General features: G+C 55.8%; 1 protein-coding gene across 1 annotated transcript; it reads right to left on the bottom strand.

Annotated features, from left to right (window-relative positions):
• ADGRG3 (adhesion G protein-coupled receptor G3) lies at nt 1–17269 on the bottom strand. The gene is made up of 12 exons (XM_008068023.1): nt 17218–17269; nt 12575–12734; nt 10008–10146; nt 8392–8538; nt 7412–7546; nt 6860–6899; nt 6640–6740; nt 6381–6493; nt 3534–3814; nt 3269–3362; nt 1975–2258; nt 1–158 (listed from the first exon to the last, which is right to left on the bottom strand). Exons 1-12 carry the CDS (start codon nt 17267–17269, stop codon nt 46–48), a joined length of 1659 nt encoding a protein of 552 aa, XP_008066214.1. The 3' UTR covers nt 1–45.
• Nucleotides 17270–18714: the final 1445 nt, after the last annotated feature.

The following is an 18714-nucleotide window of genomic DNA, read 5'->3' on the forward strand; positions in this document are numbered from 1 at the left end:
ATGAGATGCAGAGTGGGCCTGGTCCAGGCGTGTGGGGCCAACCCCCTACTCGTGAGATGCTGAGTGGGCCTGGTCCAGGCGCGCAGTGCCAGAAGAGGAGGCTGTGGTGCTCTGGCTTGGGAGGTAGAGGATGGTGAACCAGCAGAAGATGAAGACGCCTGGTAGGGAGAAGGAGAGGCCTGAGTGAGCCTGGGCGGAGCTGGCAGGGAACAGGGCAGCCTGGGCTGGCAGTGGCCGATGGGGGAAAGAGCTCATGGCAGCAATTCAAGAATTCCTGAAAAAGCCAGGCGAGAATGAAACCTGCACCAACTAGAAAACTTGGGGATGAAAAACAGAGACCTGGAAATAAAATATCTACACACATCTGTCCCAGAAAAGAAAGAGTAAAATAAAGGAATTTTTAAACACACAAAGAGCCACCACCATCTCTATAAAGGATGATTACACTTCAGCAGGAAGAGGAGGGAATGTGTGGGGTGCAAGAAATTATAGCAAGTACAGAAAGTGATGGAGAAATAAAAATTGTGGTGTGTTTCATGGAAATTTACAAGAAAAACTCTACACAGCTGCTGGCTACAGTGGTTCACAGCTGTAATCCCAGAGTTGGGGGAGGCTGAGGTGGGAGGATCACTTGAAGCCAGGAGTTGGAGACCAGCCTGGGCAACATAGCAAGACCTCGTTCCTACAAAAACAAACAAACAAAGAAAAGCAAACCATTAGCTGGGCATGGTGGCACACACCTGTAGCACCAGCTACTAGGAAGGCTGAGGCGGAAGAGTTGCCTGAGCCCAGGAGGTCAGAACTGCAGTGATGGTACCACTGCACTCCAGCCTGAGAGAAAGAGTGAGGCCACAACTCAAAAAAATAAAAGAAAATTAAAAAAAAACCAAAAACTGAACAACTCAGACCCAGTTGCAACTTCACTCAGTAGGGTGAAGTGTGAAGGCTTAAATATTAAGGTGACTTCGAAGAGAACGCTGACATCACCTGTAGTTCCAAGGTGCTTCTCCCCAACCTTCAACCCTGGCATCTTCCAGGCATGGGCTACAATTCTTCAACGGGGACAGCTTCAGATGGCCCACCAGCCATAATTTCTATGGTTATTAATATAGTTCCCACATACAGAAGACCACTGGGTGCCACACAAGCATTCCCAGTCACTCGTCAAGAAACATGGTGAGATAAGTACTGGGACCGGCCCGATTCAGAGATGAGTGAGGGTCAGAGGAGCTGAGTGAGTTGGGATTTGAACCCGGGGCTGCCTGGCCCCAACTACTGAGCCACACAGCCTCATGGGGTACTGGGAGCAGGTCTGGCCTTGTGGGCTTGCTCCTGTCGCAGCGAGGATGCCTGGGTTCCTAGCGACCCCTCTGGATGGCACAAGTCATGCCACTCCCTTCCTGGATGTTTCCCTCACAGTCAGGCTGTGACACCTCTTTGAGCTGCCAGTGTGATGGGGAAAGACAACAGGACCCATGCCCAGGCTCCTCCCCCTTTGCCGGGGTCTCAGACGAAAAACTCCTAAGTGACATAGGAATCACTGACTTCCTACTTCCACAGTTCCTTAGGGACTCGTCCATGTCCTGTGGACATCCAATCACACAGCCCTGCCCTCCTAGTCACGGTTGATTGGACCAGAGATGGACACCTGACTTGGAAGGCCATGGAAGGGGACGGCGGCCATGTTGGGCAGCCATCTGGGGCCACAGGTAGTGATGGGCAAGCAGAAAGAGAAGAATGGAGTTTCCACAGCCACTAGATGAGGGACCACACTGCTCCAGAGAAAGAGGCGGGGACAGTATCTACTTTGGTGAGGGTGGCCTTTCCCGAAGCCTGCCACCTTTGCTGTCCAGGATCCTTGCGAGAGCCCTGAATATTTAAAATCAATCCCTTTGACCTGAGCCAGCCTGTATGGAATCCTCTTCCCACCTCCCAATACCTCCGGCTACAGACGCGGCATCTCAGTGGCCTCACCTTGCAGGGAGTTGAAAAGTGCGAAGATGTAGATGGTGGACAGGCCCAGGGGCGTGAGGACGGCCAGCCCCCATGTCACACCCACCAGGCTCGAGAGCCCCAGCACGGTGAGCACCCCCTTCCGGGTCTGCCCCCGCTCCTTGCCCGCTGTGGCACTCGACAGTGTGAAGATCTTCCAGGCCACCAGGGCCAGGATCACGGCATTGAAGAGGAAGGTGATGAGGAAATAGCCGTGAACGGTGACATAGAGGGCATTGATGGCCGTCCCTTCCCGGAACCAGCACCTGGAGAAGGCAGATGGCCAATGGGACTTGGGAGGCCCGACGGGGTCCTCCCAGCTGACGTTTTATGACCAGGAGGGCTCCTCCTGTTTCTACCCATCAACCCTTGCTCTCCTGCTGGAGGAGGGGCTGCCAACAGGCTCCAGTCTAGTGTCCCAGTCTAGACACATTTCGCTTGCTCCATGTTATGTGGTAAAAAATGAATTAGTGGCCACCGTTGAAAAATCAGAGGATGTGGTGGGAGTATCGGATTTCTGCTTCTCTGATAAAGCTATACACCTGACAGCCCTGTGAATGCCCTCCTGAAGGACAGTGCCTGGCTGCCCCTTGGGTGGCATGTGACTGGCAGTCTACCACAGCCCGTACCAGGCTCACCGCATGCACTTATGTGACCTTTCTCGCTCTGTGGTCCCTGTTTCTGAGACTCCGGGAACAGGTCCAAGCTCTGCCGGCCCCTTCTAGCGCAGACTCATGGGCCCAGATCACCAGGTGGGAGTCTGAGGGCTCAGCTCAGCTCCACTGTTCACTGTACTGCAGGGACTAAAGGCCCGAAAAACCATGTTGATCAGCTCCCCATTGTACAGGTGAGGAGACAGGCCCTGGGAGAGGATGCACACACAGCCGTCGGGGCTCAGGGCTGCTGGGAGTCAGTGGGCAGGTTGTGTCACGCACAAGGGTGCCTGGCTTAGGGGCAGCTGGGGCCACAGAATCCAGACGCCCTCCCCTCCTCCACCCAGCACCCAGCACAGGGCAGGAGTGCCATACGGACTTGCATCGGCCAGGTTCGCGTGAGGCATTCTGCCTCCTGGTCCAGTTCTCCCTCTCCCTGCCGGGGCTCCCTCTCTCCAGACCTCAGTTTGCCCCCATGTGCCATGAGGCAGCTGGACCTGAGGCTCCTGGTCTTGGCACGTCTGGTCTATCTTCTAAGGAATCCCTCATCTCCCCACCTCCCTCCAGCTCCATATGTGAAGCCCGGCCTGAATTCCACCCCTGCCCCCACAGCTGCCACTCACAGCTCCAGCGAGGTGCGGTTCTCCTTGTCACGGATGGCGTGGAGGCCATAGCTGTTGGCGATCCCAGCGCCGATGACCATCAAGATGGGCAGGCCTGGGTGCAGAGTAAGAGGCGTGGCATCCCAGGGCTCCCCAGAAGGTCCCCCTCCCTGCCCCCTCCAGATGCCCATCCCTCAGCCTTGGGAGCCCCTCCTCTTTCCCCGGGGCTATTCCCCCCTCCCTCCCTCATCCCCAGAGCTGGCCATTCCCTCCACCCTTGACCTACCCCAGCCCACCAGGCTCAGCTTCAGGAAGTAGTGACTGAAGTAGGTGTTGAAGACCCGGATGGCAAGCAGGTAGAGGTGGAAGGCTTCCAGGCCCATCCAGGTGAAGACGCAGAGCAGGAAGTAGTGGAAGGTGGCCCCCCGGGCCCGGCAGGCAGCATCGGACCCCTTGGAGCCGCTCCCCACGCTGATGAAGAAGACCAGATTCAGGAGGAACAGGCTGACACTCAGGGACACGTGGATCTTGGGGGCGTCTTCTGACTTGAACCTCTGCCAGGAAAGCCTGGGAGGAGAAATGAGATGGCTCCTGGGGCGGTGGCTCCCATGGGACACTGGGCCTGTCTGCTCAGTCTCAGCTCCACCCCAGTAGTGTGTGACTCTCCACCCCCTCACCAGCTCCTGCCTGATGGTCCAGCTTCAACCCCTCCAGCAGCCAGAGCGTGAGAACCTAGAGGTTCAGGCCAGAGACCTCCCTGGACCGACCTGCGGAGTTTGATCCTGCTGGTGTGTCCCTCAACGTGATGCATCCGCCAAACTGTGTGACCTTCAGTTCCCCAGACACATCCTGTTCTTTGCCCTTCCGGGACTGTGCACGTGCTGCCCCTGCTCTCAGACCTCTCCAGTCCCTCAGCGCCACCCACCCCCTTTGCCTGACTTCCGCTCAACCTTCAGAATGCCCCTTGGATGCTAACTTGTGGGGAGGCCATCTTCGGATGCCTCTGAGCCCAGCTGGCTTGGAAGTTTCCCGACAGTGTGGGGCAACTCTCCATCCTCGCCTCCTCAGGCTCTCCCGTGCCATGGACTCAGGCCCAGCAGTGGAGGGAGTGTGCACAGGCAGGTGGAGGGGCATGTGAAGCCTTAAGATGCAGCCGGGAGAGGAGGCTTCGAGAGGGACAGGAATTCTCAGAGTCACCAGCCTGGCAGGGGCTTCTGGCTCCCCACCCAGAGTGTTGTCCTGGGCTGATTTGCCCATCTGTGGGACCCCTACTCTGGATTCTCACCAAATCACAGCCAAAAGGCTCTCACCTGAGGGATGGAACCCAGGGCTTCCTGGAGGGGGCAGCAGGGATGATGTCCACCTCACCTGAGATGCCAGCCCCCACCCTTGGGAGCTGGTGACAATTCCTCCTGGTGCTCCAAGCCTGGCTCACAGGGTTCAGCAACGCAGCCAGCTGGCAAGTCACTCTCAGTTTGGTGGGACCTGGGGCCGTGTCCTGAGCCAAGGCTTGGGGGATGGGGTGGGGGAACCACTTACACTCGCAGGTTGGTCTGTGATGGAGTGGGTGGGGCTGGCGGGGGCTGCAGCCCAGGGCCAAGTGGGGATGGGGACACAGAGGCATGTGGAAAGGCCTGGGGAGGGCAGGAGACCCCAGGGATGCTCCAGGCTACTCAAGGGTGAGCTGGGTGGGGCACCTCCCGGAGGCCAGGGGCGGGGCATTCTGGGCACGGGCTGCTTCCCCAGGCACCTTCCAGCTGGCAGGTCCCATGGGTCCCTCGGCCATGGCCTCACCGGGCAACAAGGCTGCAGTGCTCTGCTGCTTCTGCCTATCCAGCACCCACTCCCTTCTTCTGGAAACAGCCCAGATTCCCTGAGGAACACCATTCCCTACTTTCCACCAAGGTGGATAGGGGTGGGGGACAATTGGTCCTTTGTTGGTCCAACTCAAGAGCAGGCACGTGGCCTGGCCTGGCTGAGCCCTTGACCATGTGACCTCTTGGGGTGGGGAATATGGCCCAAGTTAGACCAGTAAATCTCAACTCTGGTGTTTGCACAGGAGAAAACCAAACCACATAGGCTGACACACACAGGCCAGTTTCACAGGTGTGTGACCTCCGTAAGGCCCTCGGCTCAGAAGGGTTTAATGTTCTGCTGTCACCATCTTGACATTCTTAAAAATTTTTGGATGGGCCAGGCATGGTGGCTCAAGTCTGTAATACAGCACTCTGGGGGACTGAGGCGAGAGGATTGCTTGAGGCCAGGGGTTCGAGACCAGTCTGGGCAACTTGGCAAGACTTTATGTCTACAATTAAAAAAAAAAATTAACCAGGTGTGGTAGCACACGCCTGTAGTTCCAGCTACTTGGAAGGCTGAGGTGGAAGGATCGCTGGAACCCAGCAGGTTGATGCTGGGGTGGCCATGAGTGTGCCACTGCAAGACAAGTGGCTACATATCTTCATTGTGGAATGGGTCTTGCAAAGAATATCAGGTCAGCACACATGGGCACATGCGTGCATACACACACATACACATGCATATGAAAACGGAACAAGGTCTGTGTGCTGGGCAACCGTGCCTGGTTTTGAGACTGTACCACGGTTGTGTGGGTCTACTGGAGGAAGCTGGGGAAGGGACCACAGGACTGCACTATTTTTGCAACTTCCTGCCTATAATTATTTCAAAATAAGATGTTTTTTAAAAACCCTCAATTCTGGGACTTAATTTAGAATATTTGGAGAGAGGAGGTCTCTTTTATTTCTGCCCGAGCAGCTAAGGAGCTATGATGCAAGCCTGGGGTGCCTGAGCAAAATCGAGAGACACAGAGGGAGACTGAGTGCTGGGGACCTCTTCAAGCCTCTGGATTGAACCCGACCTGAAGTCCATGCAACTTGGGCTTTTCAATTACATGAGCCACTAACTTCTTATTATGTTTAAGGCAATTTCAGTTGAGTGTCTGCCCTTGCAACTGAAACAGCCCTGACATATTTCAGCCTCCAGCCCCATCATGCAGATGAGACTAAGGTGTACAGAGGATATCAGTAAAAGGGCACGCAGCCAGGGTGCCTCCTACCCTGCCCTGCTGCCTCCCTCGAGGGCACGAGGCCAATGTGGGAGAGATTGGGCCACTCACCTCAGGGCGATGTAGAGAACAACGGTGAAGGCCAGGAAGACCATGGACACCCCACAGCCTGCCTGCGAGATGCGTGTGAGGGCCTGCACGGTGGCCTTGTCCAAGACGGGCCTCTGTGGGCAACCCCGAACCAGGATCATGTCAGCTGGAGGCCAGGCCCACGTGCCCCAAAGGTTCTGGCCCTGCAGGCAGCCCCCTCCCCAGGGCAGGAGCCGGAAGCCTCCGGGACGCTTAGCTCAGAGTGGAGGGGGGCTGTTACCAGCAGTAAGGCAAAGAAGGTCAGGTGGTCACAGCGGCACACAGTTCTCTCGGGTCCCAGCTCTGTGGAGCAGCCCTTGGAAGCCCAGTCTCCAGTGGGCCCTGGAGAGGAAGCCGGGGGAACAGAAGGAAGGGGAACATAGGAAGGAGGAACCTGTGGGGGAGCTGCCCCGCCCCTAGGGAACCCACACTCTCCCCCATCTTACCCCAGGAGACCCTACCTTTAGTCATGTCCCAGAAGACACAGGTGAGAATCATATTCTGAAAGCAGAGAGTCGTGGGAGTCAGGGAGGAGGAAGGGGAAGGCCGGGAGAGAGGCGGGGGGAAGAAGGCTTGCTCCTGAGGGTCCGAGCATGAGTGTGCCTCAGGTAGAAAGCAAGGCTCATGCCCGTGGGTCCCACAGGAAAATCACCAGCATCATCCCATGTGCCCTGGACCAGAGTGTGAGGGGCACTGCTGAGGTGTGGGGCTGTGGGTGGGAGGGCTTGCATCCCTGTGTGAGTGTGCATGTCAGGGAGCACGCATGTGAGTGCGTGTGGAATGCCGTGTGCACACAGGTGGGCTTGTCCGGTCCTCGTGAGCAGGAGAGTGGGAGGGTGTCTGGAGCATGTGGACCTATGTATGCAGTGTGGGCATGTGACCCTGGACACAGTTGTGTGCATGGCCTGATGGATGGATGGGAAGGGTAGGGGACAGACATGCAGTGTCCTGCACAAGTCCGCTCAGAGCCCACATACCCTGTGGTGACTGTCAGGCCTGGGTGGGAGACTCACGGGGGGCTGGCGCTGGTGGGAGAAGGTGATCTCCAGAGGCTCGGCTAGCCCAGTGACGGGCGTCTGGCCCACACTCAGGCCCACCAGGTGGTTGTTCAACACGCTGCCGCCATCCTTCAGGCTGAGTTGGGGACCCTGTAACGGGGGTGGGAGGCCAGGCTGCAGGAGGAGACGTCCCAGCCCGACCCTGACTGGGGGTCCTGGGAGCCTCTAGGATCCGTGGCTCTTGCATGGTGGGCTGGGTCTGAGGCCAGAGGACCAGGGAACTGAGGGGCATGCCTGCTGCACCCTAGGTGGGACCAGGCTGGGCTCTATGCTCTAGGCCAGCTGGCCGGAAAGCTGTGCCTCTGCCAGCTCCCCACAACTAGCCCTGAGCGCCTCTGCCCTGGTCACTAGAGGGGCGCGGAGCCAAGATCAGCCAGGAAAGGGAGGGCGGTGGGTGCCTGCTAGGAGGTGAGCCCTCCAGCACTCGAGTGCACGTGAGTGGATGCACGCCTCCAGGTACACACACCTGGTCCGCACCTCTGCCAGGGCATGGTTCCACTTGCTCAGGTAGACATGGCCACACCTGAGCACACGTGATTGTGTGTGCCCAGGATTAGAAAAGGACATGCATGTTTGTGCACGCACGAGGACACAAGGATATACATACACACACCGAAGGGCACTGGTGCGTGGGGTGCCAAACATCTGAGCATGTGCAACCAGTGTGAGTCCGCAGTGCTCAGACTCCTGGAGTCTGGAGTGAACATAGGTTGCTTTAGAAAAGCTCTCAAGAGGCCAGGCACGGCAGCTCACACTTGTAATCTTAGCACTCTGGGAAGCTGAGGCAGAATTGCTTGAGCCCAGGAATTCGAGACCAGCCTGGGCAACATGGCAAGACAAGACCCCAGCAGTCTCCAGTGAGGGCAAGCTGGGGCAGGTGGCCCTGGGGCACCCATCCTCTAACCACGGAGCATCCCTCAGCAGAGTCTCTTCACCTTGAAGACATTTCCCAGACCGATGTCCAGCACGGTGATGGCCAAGCGGACCACAGATCTGTTGCTGGGCAGGGATCCCAAAATGCTCCTGGGAAGCCGGACCCTGTCAGGGGGCTTTTCCTCATCCTTCATTACTTGTCTCGGAACCTGCAACCACAGACCCCACAGACCCCAACTCAGGCCCAGATAGAGGAGAAACTGAGGCACACTGGGTAGAGGGACAGCGCCCGGCACTGCCGCCTCTGAGGGGAAGGACACCCAGGGCACCGTCCAAGTTCTCCTCAGGCTGTGGGACTCCAGAGAAATTGTGGCCCCCGGAGCCTCAGTTTTCCCAGGATAGAGAATGGAGCCAACCATGTGCCTGTATGGAGTCCTCAGGCTGAAAGGAGGCTAGGAAGAAATATCACCCGGGTAAGCTCAGTGTGCAGGGTGAGGACAGCCAGCTGTTGTGTGCTTTCGGCCAGGGTCCTGACAGCCCCAGTGTTTACAGAGGCTCTGTGGTGCCGGTGTCTGGTTCTGACTCGGGAATTAACGGAAAGAATAAAGGCAGCAGGAAGGGAGAGAAGGAGGGCAGACATGGAGGACACTCGACTCACACATGCCCTGCCTGGCAACAGCAACACATTTGAAAAACAAAGAAAGGTCAAAATGTTGAAATCAATGCGGGTGGCAACTGCCAAACATGCTTTACTCCTTCTCTGCCTCTTGTCCCAGGCTGCCCCGACCTTCCCAGCCTCCTACCCACGTCATAAAGGAGAGCCAGGTATGGGAGCTGGGGTCCTGCTTTCTCCCTTCTCTTGTAACTCCTTGTCCAAAGCCATGTGGGGGACTTCTGGGGCTGGTATGTACCCCCTGTGGAGGGCTCGGCTGCTTGGGTGACCTGAGAAAGACTTGAGAAGAGCTCTGTCTCTCCTGCTTCCTCTATCCAGATAGACTTCACTGATAACCAAGCCACCTTGCTGCCTGGACTCCCACTGTCAGGCTCATTCCTGATGGAGGATCCTCACTGTGCCAGGCATTCCCCGTGCACGATCTCACTGGCTCCTCCTGTTACTCTTGAAAGTGGGCAATACTTTCCTCATTTTACAGATGGGAAAACCAAGGCTCAGAAAAGTAATCTGCCCACGATCACAGTGACTGGTCTGGGGCAGAGCTGAGATTTGAATCCAGACCAGTGTAAATCCAGAGTCTGCCTGTCGAGCCCGTTGCAGCCAATGGGCACCCTTTGCCTGGTTTCTAATGTGCCCCCTGGGCGCAAGAGCTCATGGGAATTTTAGGCTTGGAGGAACCTTGGAACCCATTTACAGATGAGGACTCCGGGGCCCAGAGAGGGAAACGGATTTCCCAGAGGACATTAGTGAAGTGACGACAAGTCCAGAACTAGAACCCAGGCCTTCAAATGTCTCACCTAGCACCCTGGATAATCTAACACCAGAGCCACTCACCACTTGACTCCTAGACCCACTAACAAAGCGGCAGAGCTCTGCCAAGCGGGACATGGCAGGGATATGCTCTAAATGGGCACCAAGCACAGGACAGAACTCTCTTAGAATCTAGAAACAGAGGTCTGAGAGAAATGGGATCTGAGCTGGCCAACAGGGCTGGGGCCGCCTCACCTGTGAGGGCTTCAAAGAGAAATACAGGTCTTCTGCGTTGTCTACTCGGAAGTTCCGGACCAAAGCCTTCACGGAAGACGTGTTCACCTGCTCAGTGGAACTCTGCTCCACCAGGTGGGTCTCATAGTTCAGCCAGTATCTGCAAGGGGCCAGGGGAGGGGAATGTCTTGCAAGCAGAGCCACGTACTCATCAGGCCCTTGGGGTGAGGGCTGGCCCAGGAAATCCAGGTAAAAACCCTGAGATTGCTGTGGAAAGATGAAGGGCTGTGCAACTCTGGCTAGAGAGACCTTCTGTGTTTGTCTTCTATTGAAGAAAATGCACATAACAGAAATTCTTTATTTTTTTTGAGTCGGAGTCTCACTCTGTCTTCCTAGGCTGGAGTGCAGTGGCATGCTCACAGTCACTGCAGCTTCAACCTGCTGGGCTCAGGTGATCCTTCTGCCTCCAAGTAGCTGGAACTACGGATGCACAGCACCACACCTGGCTAGTTTTTGTGATTTATTGTAGAGATGTCTCATCAAGTTGCCGAGGCTGGTCTTGAACCCCCGGGCTCAGGCCATCCTCTCACCTTGGCATCCCAAAGTGCTGGGATTACAGGTTGAGTCACTGCGCCTGGCCTACAGAAAATTTACCATTTTAACCAATTTTGTCTCCATAAACTTGCCTACTCCAGATACTTCATACAAAGGGAATTGTATGAGACGCAGCCTTTGTGTCTGGCTTCTTTCACTTAGCGCAATGCCGTCAAGGTTGATCCATGTTGCAGCACGTGCCAGCATTTCACCTCCTTTTAAGTGTACAATTCAACAACATTAAGTACTTTTACATAATGATGTGGAACCATCACCACTATCTAGTTCCAGAACATTTTCTTTTTTATTTTATTTTTTTCCTTTTAGAGATGAGTTCTTGCTATATTGCCCAGACTGGTCTTGAACTCCTGAGCTCAAGCAATCTTCCCACCTCGGCCCCCCAAAGTGCTGGGATTACAGGCATGAGGCACCGCACCCGACCCCCAAACATTTTCATCACCCCAAAAGGAAGCCCTGTACCCATTAAGCACTCCCTTCTTCGCTCCCTTCCCCCAGCCCCTGGCAATTACTCATCTGCTTTCTGTCTCTATAAATTTGCCTACTCCAGATATTTCACACAAAGGGGATTGTATGAGAGGCAACCTTTGTGTCTGGTTTCTTTCACCTAACTAATGAGATTCATCCACATTGCGCATATGTCAGTATTTCACTTCCTTTTAAGGTGGAATACTATTTCATGGCATGGATATGCCACATTTTGGTTATGCATTCATCCCTTGATGGACATGTAGGTCTTTTTCCATTTTTTGGCTATTGTGAAAAGTGCTACCATGAATATTCACACATAAGCTTTTGTCTGGAGCTTTGTTTTAAGTTCTTTTGGGTCTATACCTGGGCAGCACAAAGAAGAATCCCCAAACAGCTTTCAGGTGCTATGAAGCTACAGGCACAGCTGCAGGGGGGAAGGGGAGCATTTTCCTCCCACTAAAATCATGTTATTTAATCAGACTACTATCCTGACATGGGCCTGAGCACATGGGGTTGTCATTCACCCCTTCAACAAGTACTGATCAAGTACCAACTACAAGCCAGGTGCTTGTCCGGGTACGTCAGGGGAGTTATGGGCAATTTTGATCAGAGACAGAGGAGGGAGAGAGGCAGAGATGCATCTGGAGATAGCACGGGTGTTCCCCCTCACATCGACTATCTCACATCTTAGGCTTTGATTCAGTGTCACGTGGCCTCCTTCCCCCAACCCCCCTTCCCGGCACACAACACTGGTCCTGCTGCTGGCGTTGGCTCAGCCCTCATTCTTACCCAGAGCCCACAGTGGCGTCCTGCCTTGCCAAGTCTCCTCCCATGTCTCATCCCTGTAGCCTGCCCGGAAGTATGAGCCATCTTTCTACAGTGCAGAGTTGACTGCACCCTTCCTGTCTTGAGGGTAGTTCATTGCCCTGCCTCTCCCCATTGGCATAGCTTACATGACCCTTCACACCTTAGTTCCTGCCATATTTCCAGTCCTATCCCCCCACTCACTCCAGCTCGCCAGTGCCTCCACTACCCGCCCCCCAACACTTTACACTCTCACAGTTCTCCCCTAGGACTCTGAAGTTCTGCTGCCTGTATCCCCCGCCCCATTGCTTGGGTCCAACTGGGAAACTCCCATGTACCCCCTTAAAAAGCCCTCTCATGGGTTGCCTCCCCTGTGAAGACTTGGCAGACATCCCTCCTCTGGGCTCACCTGGCACCCTTCTGTATGATCACACCCTGGAGTCATCATCACTTGGGCCCTTGTCTGTCCCTCCACGACTCCCAAGGACAAGGTCATGAACTGATTCATCTCTGCATCCCCAAATTAGTAAGGCCCCTGATTGCTGGCATGGGGGGACCCTGGGTTGGGGGAATGGTGTCAAAAGGCAGGGTAAAGGAAGGGGAGGAGCATTTTCTGGAGCCCTAGGGGCAGATGGCCCATCCCTTCCTAAAAGCCCCTCCAGGGAGCCCAATTTCCACTCCAGTTCAGAGGGCCCCCTCACCTCTGCAAGTTGCCCAAATCGCAGAAGTCACCGCCCTCCTGGTTGCACTTGGTGAAGCACTGGGCCTTCTCTTGCAAGTTGAAGTTGTCGTACTGGTCCACATCGTTGAGCCCCAGGCAGGTGTTTCTGGGCCTCTCGGTGGCCTTGGGCTTTCCCTTACCTGAAGAAGGGATGCAGGGAGCGCCAATGGTCTGACTGAGGGCGGGAGACGGAGCTGATGGTTGGGCTGGAACCCCAGCGGCATCCATTACGCCACCTATGCACTCCACTGGACTCACACCCTCCCCAGGCCTCCGTTTCCAAGGTGAAAGGAGATACTACCCCCTCTCCTGGGGCTGGTGGGAGGTTTTGGGGAAAGCATGTATGAAGTGTCTGGCACATGGCTCTGTAGATAAAAGGTTTCATATGTTAGTACTAACACTCCTTTACCACCTCCTTCAGGAAGTTGGCCTGACTTTTCACTGTTGTTCCATATTGGACCTTCCAAAACGCTTGCAACTATGGCCTCATGGTACTACTCATGGATGTGTTCTGTCTCGGTTTGCCTCATTCCCCCACAGTCACTTTCCAGGCCTCACAGCTACCTCCTGGGGGAGGCAGCAAAGACATCAAACAAAGTCCCCTGGAGCACAATGATGTGAGCAAGGTCACCGACCAGCTGGAGGCTGCCCCAGAACCAGAGACTAGAATGAGAGGCTTCTACTTCAATTCCCTTTTGTCTGATATAGGGCATGGAGGGGGCTTGGGTCACTTAATAGCTGTCCATCCTCAAGCAAGTTGCTTAAACTCCCTGAGGCTCAATCTTCTCATCAGCAAAATGGGGTTAGCACCTTCCTGGCAAGTTTCGAGGGAGATTAGAGATACCACACATAGAGGACATAACTCACTGTAGGTATTCAGAGGGCCACTGTGATTTATTTATTTACTTATTTATTTTTATTTTTGAGTCAGAATCTCACTCTGTCTCCCAGGCTGGAGTGCAGCAGCACGCTCACAGCCACTGCAGCCTCGACCCGCTGGGCTCAGTTGATCCTTCCACCTCAGCCTTTCAAGTAGCTGGAACCATAGGCGTGTGCCACCACGCCCAGCTAATTTTTTTAATTTATTGTAGGGACAAGGTCTCACCAAGTTGCCCAGGCTGGTCTCAAATCCCTGGACTCAGGTAATCCTCTTGCCTCCATGAGACTGCATGCCCAGCTCACTGTGATTTATTATAGGAGACGAGAATTGTATTCTAAGACTAGTTACTTACATATTTACGTACTTACACTGAATCCATGTATGTGTCTACATATTTACCTGTTGCACAACAAGAGTAATACATACATAGAATTTAACTTTTAAAATCATACATAAGGGCATAAAATGAAAAATAGAAGTCCCTCTTCCTGCAGGTTCCTGGCCACGCTCCAGTCACCTTTAACAGTTTATTGCCCACAGTTGTGGAAATGTTCTATGCATACCCTTTTAAATTTACATGAATTGGGATCACTTAGCAATATTTCTTGAAGAGCTTTCCACCTCGTTTAAAAATTTTTTTTTTTTTGAGTTGGAGTCTCACTCTGTGGCCCGGGCTGGAGTGCAGTGGCATGCTCACAACCACCACAGCCTCCGCCTGCTGGGCTCAGGCAATCCTTCTGCCTCAGTCTTCCAAGTAGCCAGAACTATAGGCGCCCGTTACCGCACCCAGCTAATTTTTAAAATTTATTTATTGTGGAGACAAGGTCTTGCGAAGTTGCCCAAACCCGTGGGCTCAGGCAATCCTCTCATCTCGGCCTCCCAAAGGGCTGGGATTACAGGCTTCAGTCACTGTGCCCAGCCTCAATCTGTTTTAATTTAAGAGTTTGAGCATCTACTTGTATATTTGCCAGCCGCTTGCATGACTTCTACTCTGAGCTGCCTTGCCCTCTTCTTCCCCCACGTGGAGGTGAGAAGCGGGTGTGACTCCGCATGCACCTTCCCCTTCCAGCTGGCCCCCAGGAGCTGAGAAGGGCCCTGTCTCTGGGACAGGTGTGCTGGGAGGCAGGCAGCGGCTGCTTGCCTTCTTGCTTTCTGGTCTTTATTCCCTTCTCTGGTGTTTGATTTTTAAAAGACCATGCTACTTTCACAATTTAAAAGAAACTCGTTCATTTTAAGTCATCAGACAAAACATAAAATACACGGTCAAAATAATGGCTGAACAGAGTAAATGCAAGGCAAAAAAATAAACATTTTAGAGTGAATTTTGTGATCCTCAGCTCTGTATGTGGCAATGTCATTTTAATTAGCTTAGAAAGGAACTTTACATTTTTGCGTAATGGAATGTCAAGACATTTAGGATACATTGCTTCATGGGAAAAGGCGGACCAGAGGTGAGCCGGTATGTAATACAATCCGTGTTTGCCTTTTAAGGAAAGGGGAGGTGGGGAGAGGAGGGGGAGAGAAACAGAGAGAAGAAAGGGGAAGGAGAGGAGGAAAGAGGAGGGGAGGGGAGGGGGAAAGGGGAGAAAACCGTCAGCTGGACGGGGTGTCGCCATTCTCTGCCCCTCTGGCCACTGTCTGCCCAGGGGTCACCAATGAGTGCAGGTGCCCCACAGTGGGCGACAACAGATACTCCCCGCCGCCTGCTGCAAATTTCGGCAACTGAAGCTCTTGGCAGGCACCCAGCGCAGAGAAGACTGATGAAAATCTTTTCTGCAATTATTTCTTGAAGACATTTGAAGCATTTGAAGACACGGAAGCATGTAGCCCAGACAAAGAGACCCTGAACGAGGCCTGTCGTGTGGGAGGGGAGGGCCCCACGAGGGCCCCACCCCCAGCCCGCTCCAAGAGTGAACCTGGCCTCCACTGGCCACCTCAATCTGGGTTCAGCAATGGGGAGTGGGCTGCAGGTTAGAGGACAGGCAATTGCCGCCACACCTCTGTCCCTTCTGTCCCGCTGGCTCACCGTCTGCTCTCCACGGGTCCTGGTTACACTCCCTTCCGTGCTCTCAGGCCTCACGGTGCTGAGGGCTGCCTCAGGGTGGCCACTCTCTGTGCTCTACTTTTATGTGTCTCTTCATGCAAGCCCCTCTCCGTTGCCTCTGTCTCCTACTCAGCCCCAGCTGCCCGGTCCCACATGTGGTCCCACCACAACCCTGTCGCTCTACCAGGCTCTTAGCCCCTTGGGGACATGGGCCACGTGGTACCAGCACAGGACCTGGCACACGGTGGAGGGTGCCATCAGGGTCTCTTGAATAAATGAATGAATGGGCAAATGAATGCATGGCGACAAACCCACAACCCTTCACAAACGAAGGAGTCTTACCTCTAAATGGGAGCCTTACTCATTCACATGGCCGCCACTCTGCCCCAGCCAGAGCCCCACTTCACGATAGGGGACATATCCCTTGAGAAGCCTTGAAGGCCCAACCAGTGATTACAGGTTTTGTGAAGGGCCTGGGGTTCTTAGGAAGACCTGACAGTAGTTGCTATCGATTACTCAGTTAATCAACCCATCAACTGCTGCCTGGTGGCCCTCTTGGTACCAGGATCTCCTCGGGCCACTAGAAGGACAGTGCTGCCACCTTCCATCCTCCTGTGAGCTGGGGCCTGAACTCTCCACTCTAATGATTCTCCCAGCATTTGAAGAGAAGACGGTTCTCTGAAGGTCAAAGAGGTTCGTCCATGTGCTGGACAGACACGCAGGGGGACAGACACACAAGGAGACAAACACTCAAGCCACTCACTGAGCCTAGAGCAAAACCAGAGCCCGTAAGGTCTGGAGTGGGGAGCACTGTGGGGGGAGCAACTTCCTCTATCTGCAGGGGTCACTGAGACCCCACCGAGGAGTCCAGGCAGGGTCAGTGGAGCAGGCCAGGTAGGCAGGGCGTGAGGCTTTCATGGGAGAGGGAACAGCAAGGCCAAGGCTAGGGTTCCTGCTGCCGCCTCTGGGGAAGCACCGGGTGTTCGTGTGTAGACGGGAGGGTGGGGGGTGGAAGGAGTGTGGATCCTGGCTCAGGCAACGAGAACCACAGGGCGTAGGCTGAGACCAGGAGAAGGAGGCGGTGTGGGCGGGTGTGGGTGGGGGCGGGCAGGAAAGGGGCGCAAGCCCTGTCTGGCCTCAGCTTCCGGAGTCCCCAACCCCAGCGACTGCCAGGTCTCAAGGGTTTCCTCAGAACCCCGGGACCTTCACAAAAGCTGTAATCACTGGTTGGGGTTTCAAGGCTCCTCGGGGGACGACTGTCCCCTATCTGAAGTGGGGCTCTGGCTGGGGCAGAATGGCGGCCATGTGAATGAGTGAGGCACTCCCAGAGGCTCCTATCTAGAGGCCAGCTGGAGAATGGTACGTCCAGGACCCACTCCAGTCCCGGAGCCAGCCTGTCAGGGAGCCACAGCCCAGTGGGGACATGGAGGGCACCCTCTGTCCTCCCCCCAATACGGCACTGTGGGGAAACAAGGGGAACCTGGACCCAGCGCTGGCTGAGGCTCAGCCGGCGGGCAGGACTGGCCTGGAGGGACAAGACTGGGGGTTGCGGAAGGGGTCGGGGGTTCCTCGGAGGACACATCCCAGACGTCCCGACTCCTCATCCCCTCCTGGCCCCGTCCCTGGCGCACGCTCCAGCCGCCCAGCCCCTCCCAGGCCCCTCCTGGCTGGCAGGAGGGGATGCGGGGCCAATGCTCACCTGCGGCCAGTAGCAGGAGGAGCAGGGCTCCCAGGACCCTGGGTGTCGCCATCCTTGTCAGCCTTGCCCCCGAGAGCCCGCGGCTGTCTGGCCTGCGGGTCCAGGCTCTGCCGAGCTGGCCCACCCATCCCCGCCCGCCCAGGTTTCCTGTGTCCTCTTTCTCACCCTTCCTGCTCAGTGGCGCCATCGCCCGAGTTGTGAAAGATGAGCGTGGGAAACCCGGCTGCCCTCCCAGCCTCACCCACCCCGCGCCCACCTACAGGGGGAGCCACTGAGCCAACCCACAGGGCACCACCAGGGGTGCTGTGGGACTGGGGGCCCCAAAAGCCTCGCCCCAGAGCAGACCCCTAGGACCCAGAGATGAGCACGGCCTTGGAGTCCGTCACGCCTAGTCAGACCCCACCTCTCACAAGCTGGAGGGCCTCTCTGAACCTCCTCCTCGTCCTCCTCCACAAAGCGGAGAGCGCGATGGAGTGGCCTCCCAGGGCTGTGTCGGGCTTTGACCAGCTCCACCGCAAGCCCAGCACAGAGCCTGGCTCTAGGGACAGGGCGAGGACGCGGATGATGGCTATGGCTTGAGCCTGGTGGGGGGCGTGGGAGGACAGCAGGATCTGGCCAGATGGGACAACAGAACGGCCCAGGGGACAGGATGCGGGCGGACCAGAGCGTGGGTCTGGGGGCTGGTCAGGCCTGGACTGACGTCTGTCCTGGCTACTTCCCGGCTCATGGGATGAGGAGTTGTCCAGTCAGCGCGTGGCCATCACCAGCACTGCGGAATTGTTGTCAGCACACCCCCGCTGGTCACTGCTGGCCCAGGTGGGAAGTGGGGGCAGCAAACACACATGGGGCTTGGCATGAGGGGAGGGGCGGGGTCGGCCACTCAGGCTCCAACTCAGGGGCCCCAGGGAAGCCCTGTGCATAGGCCCAGGCCCTTGTGTGGTCCTCGGCCACTTGACGGTGCCAGGCACCCCATGGAGAAGGTGGGTAGTCACCAGCACCCCCCTTAGGCCCCCAGGGCCGGTGCTAACCTGCTCCACCTTGCGGTCTCACTGGGGAGCCTGGCTGGCCTCTGTTTCCCCTTCCTCCTACAAAGTTCCCCGACAGGCTTTGGGCCCTGCTGAGACCTCGGGGCCTGGAGGGGGGTGTATAGGGGTATGGGGAGGCAGATGGGAATCCGGCATGGAACAGCAGGTCAGAACCCCGGGCTTCCTGCGTCCCAGAAACTTCCTCTGCAGGGAAGGCCAGGAGGCAAAGGGGAACAGCGGCCTGTCTCTCCTCCCCGCCAGTCAGCCTCCCCGCAAGCTGCAGGTGAGAATGAGGTGAGACGGTGGACTTGGATGCGAGGGACCCAGAGTGGCTCACAGGTACCAGTTTGTGAAGTTTGGGAGATGCAGATTGAGACACAGCGCCAGCCCACCTGGGAAGGCAGCAGGAGAGGGTCAGGAGGCCAGAAGGAGGGCCACTTTTCTTTTCAGCTCCTTCTCTGAAAGACACCCC

Source organism: Carlito syrichta, unplaced genomic scaffold, assembly GCF_000164805.1.
Source record: "Carlito syrichta isolate Samal-C Ts95f unplaced genomic scaffold, Tarsius_syrichta-2.0.1 Scaffold309854, whole genome shotgun sequence".
NCBI classification, from domain to species: domain Eukaryota; kingdom Metazoa; phylum Chordata; class Mammalia; order Primates; family Tarsiidae; genus Carlito; species Carlito syrichta.

Coding starts and splice junctions, on each gene's coding strand:
- ADGRG3 (XM_008068023.1), bottom strand. CDS start 17,269: ATGGCGACACCCAGGGTCCTGGGAGCCCTGCTCCTCCTGCTACTGGCC. Junction 12,735..17,217: donor CCTCCTGCTACTGGCCGCAG/GTGAGCATTGGC, acceptor TCCCTTCTTCAG/GTAAGGGAAAGCCCAAGGCC. Junction 2,259..3,268: donor AACCGCACCTCGCTGGAGCT/GTGAGTGGCAGC, acceptor TGCCTTCTCCAG/GTGCTGGTTCCGGGAAGGGA.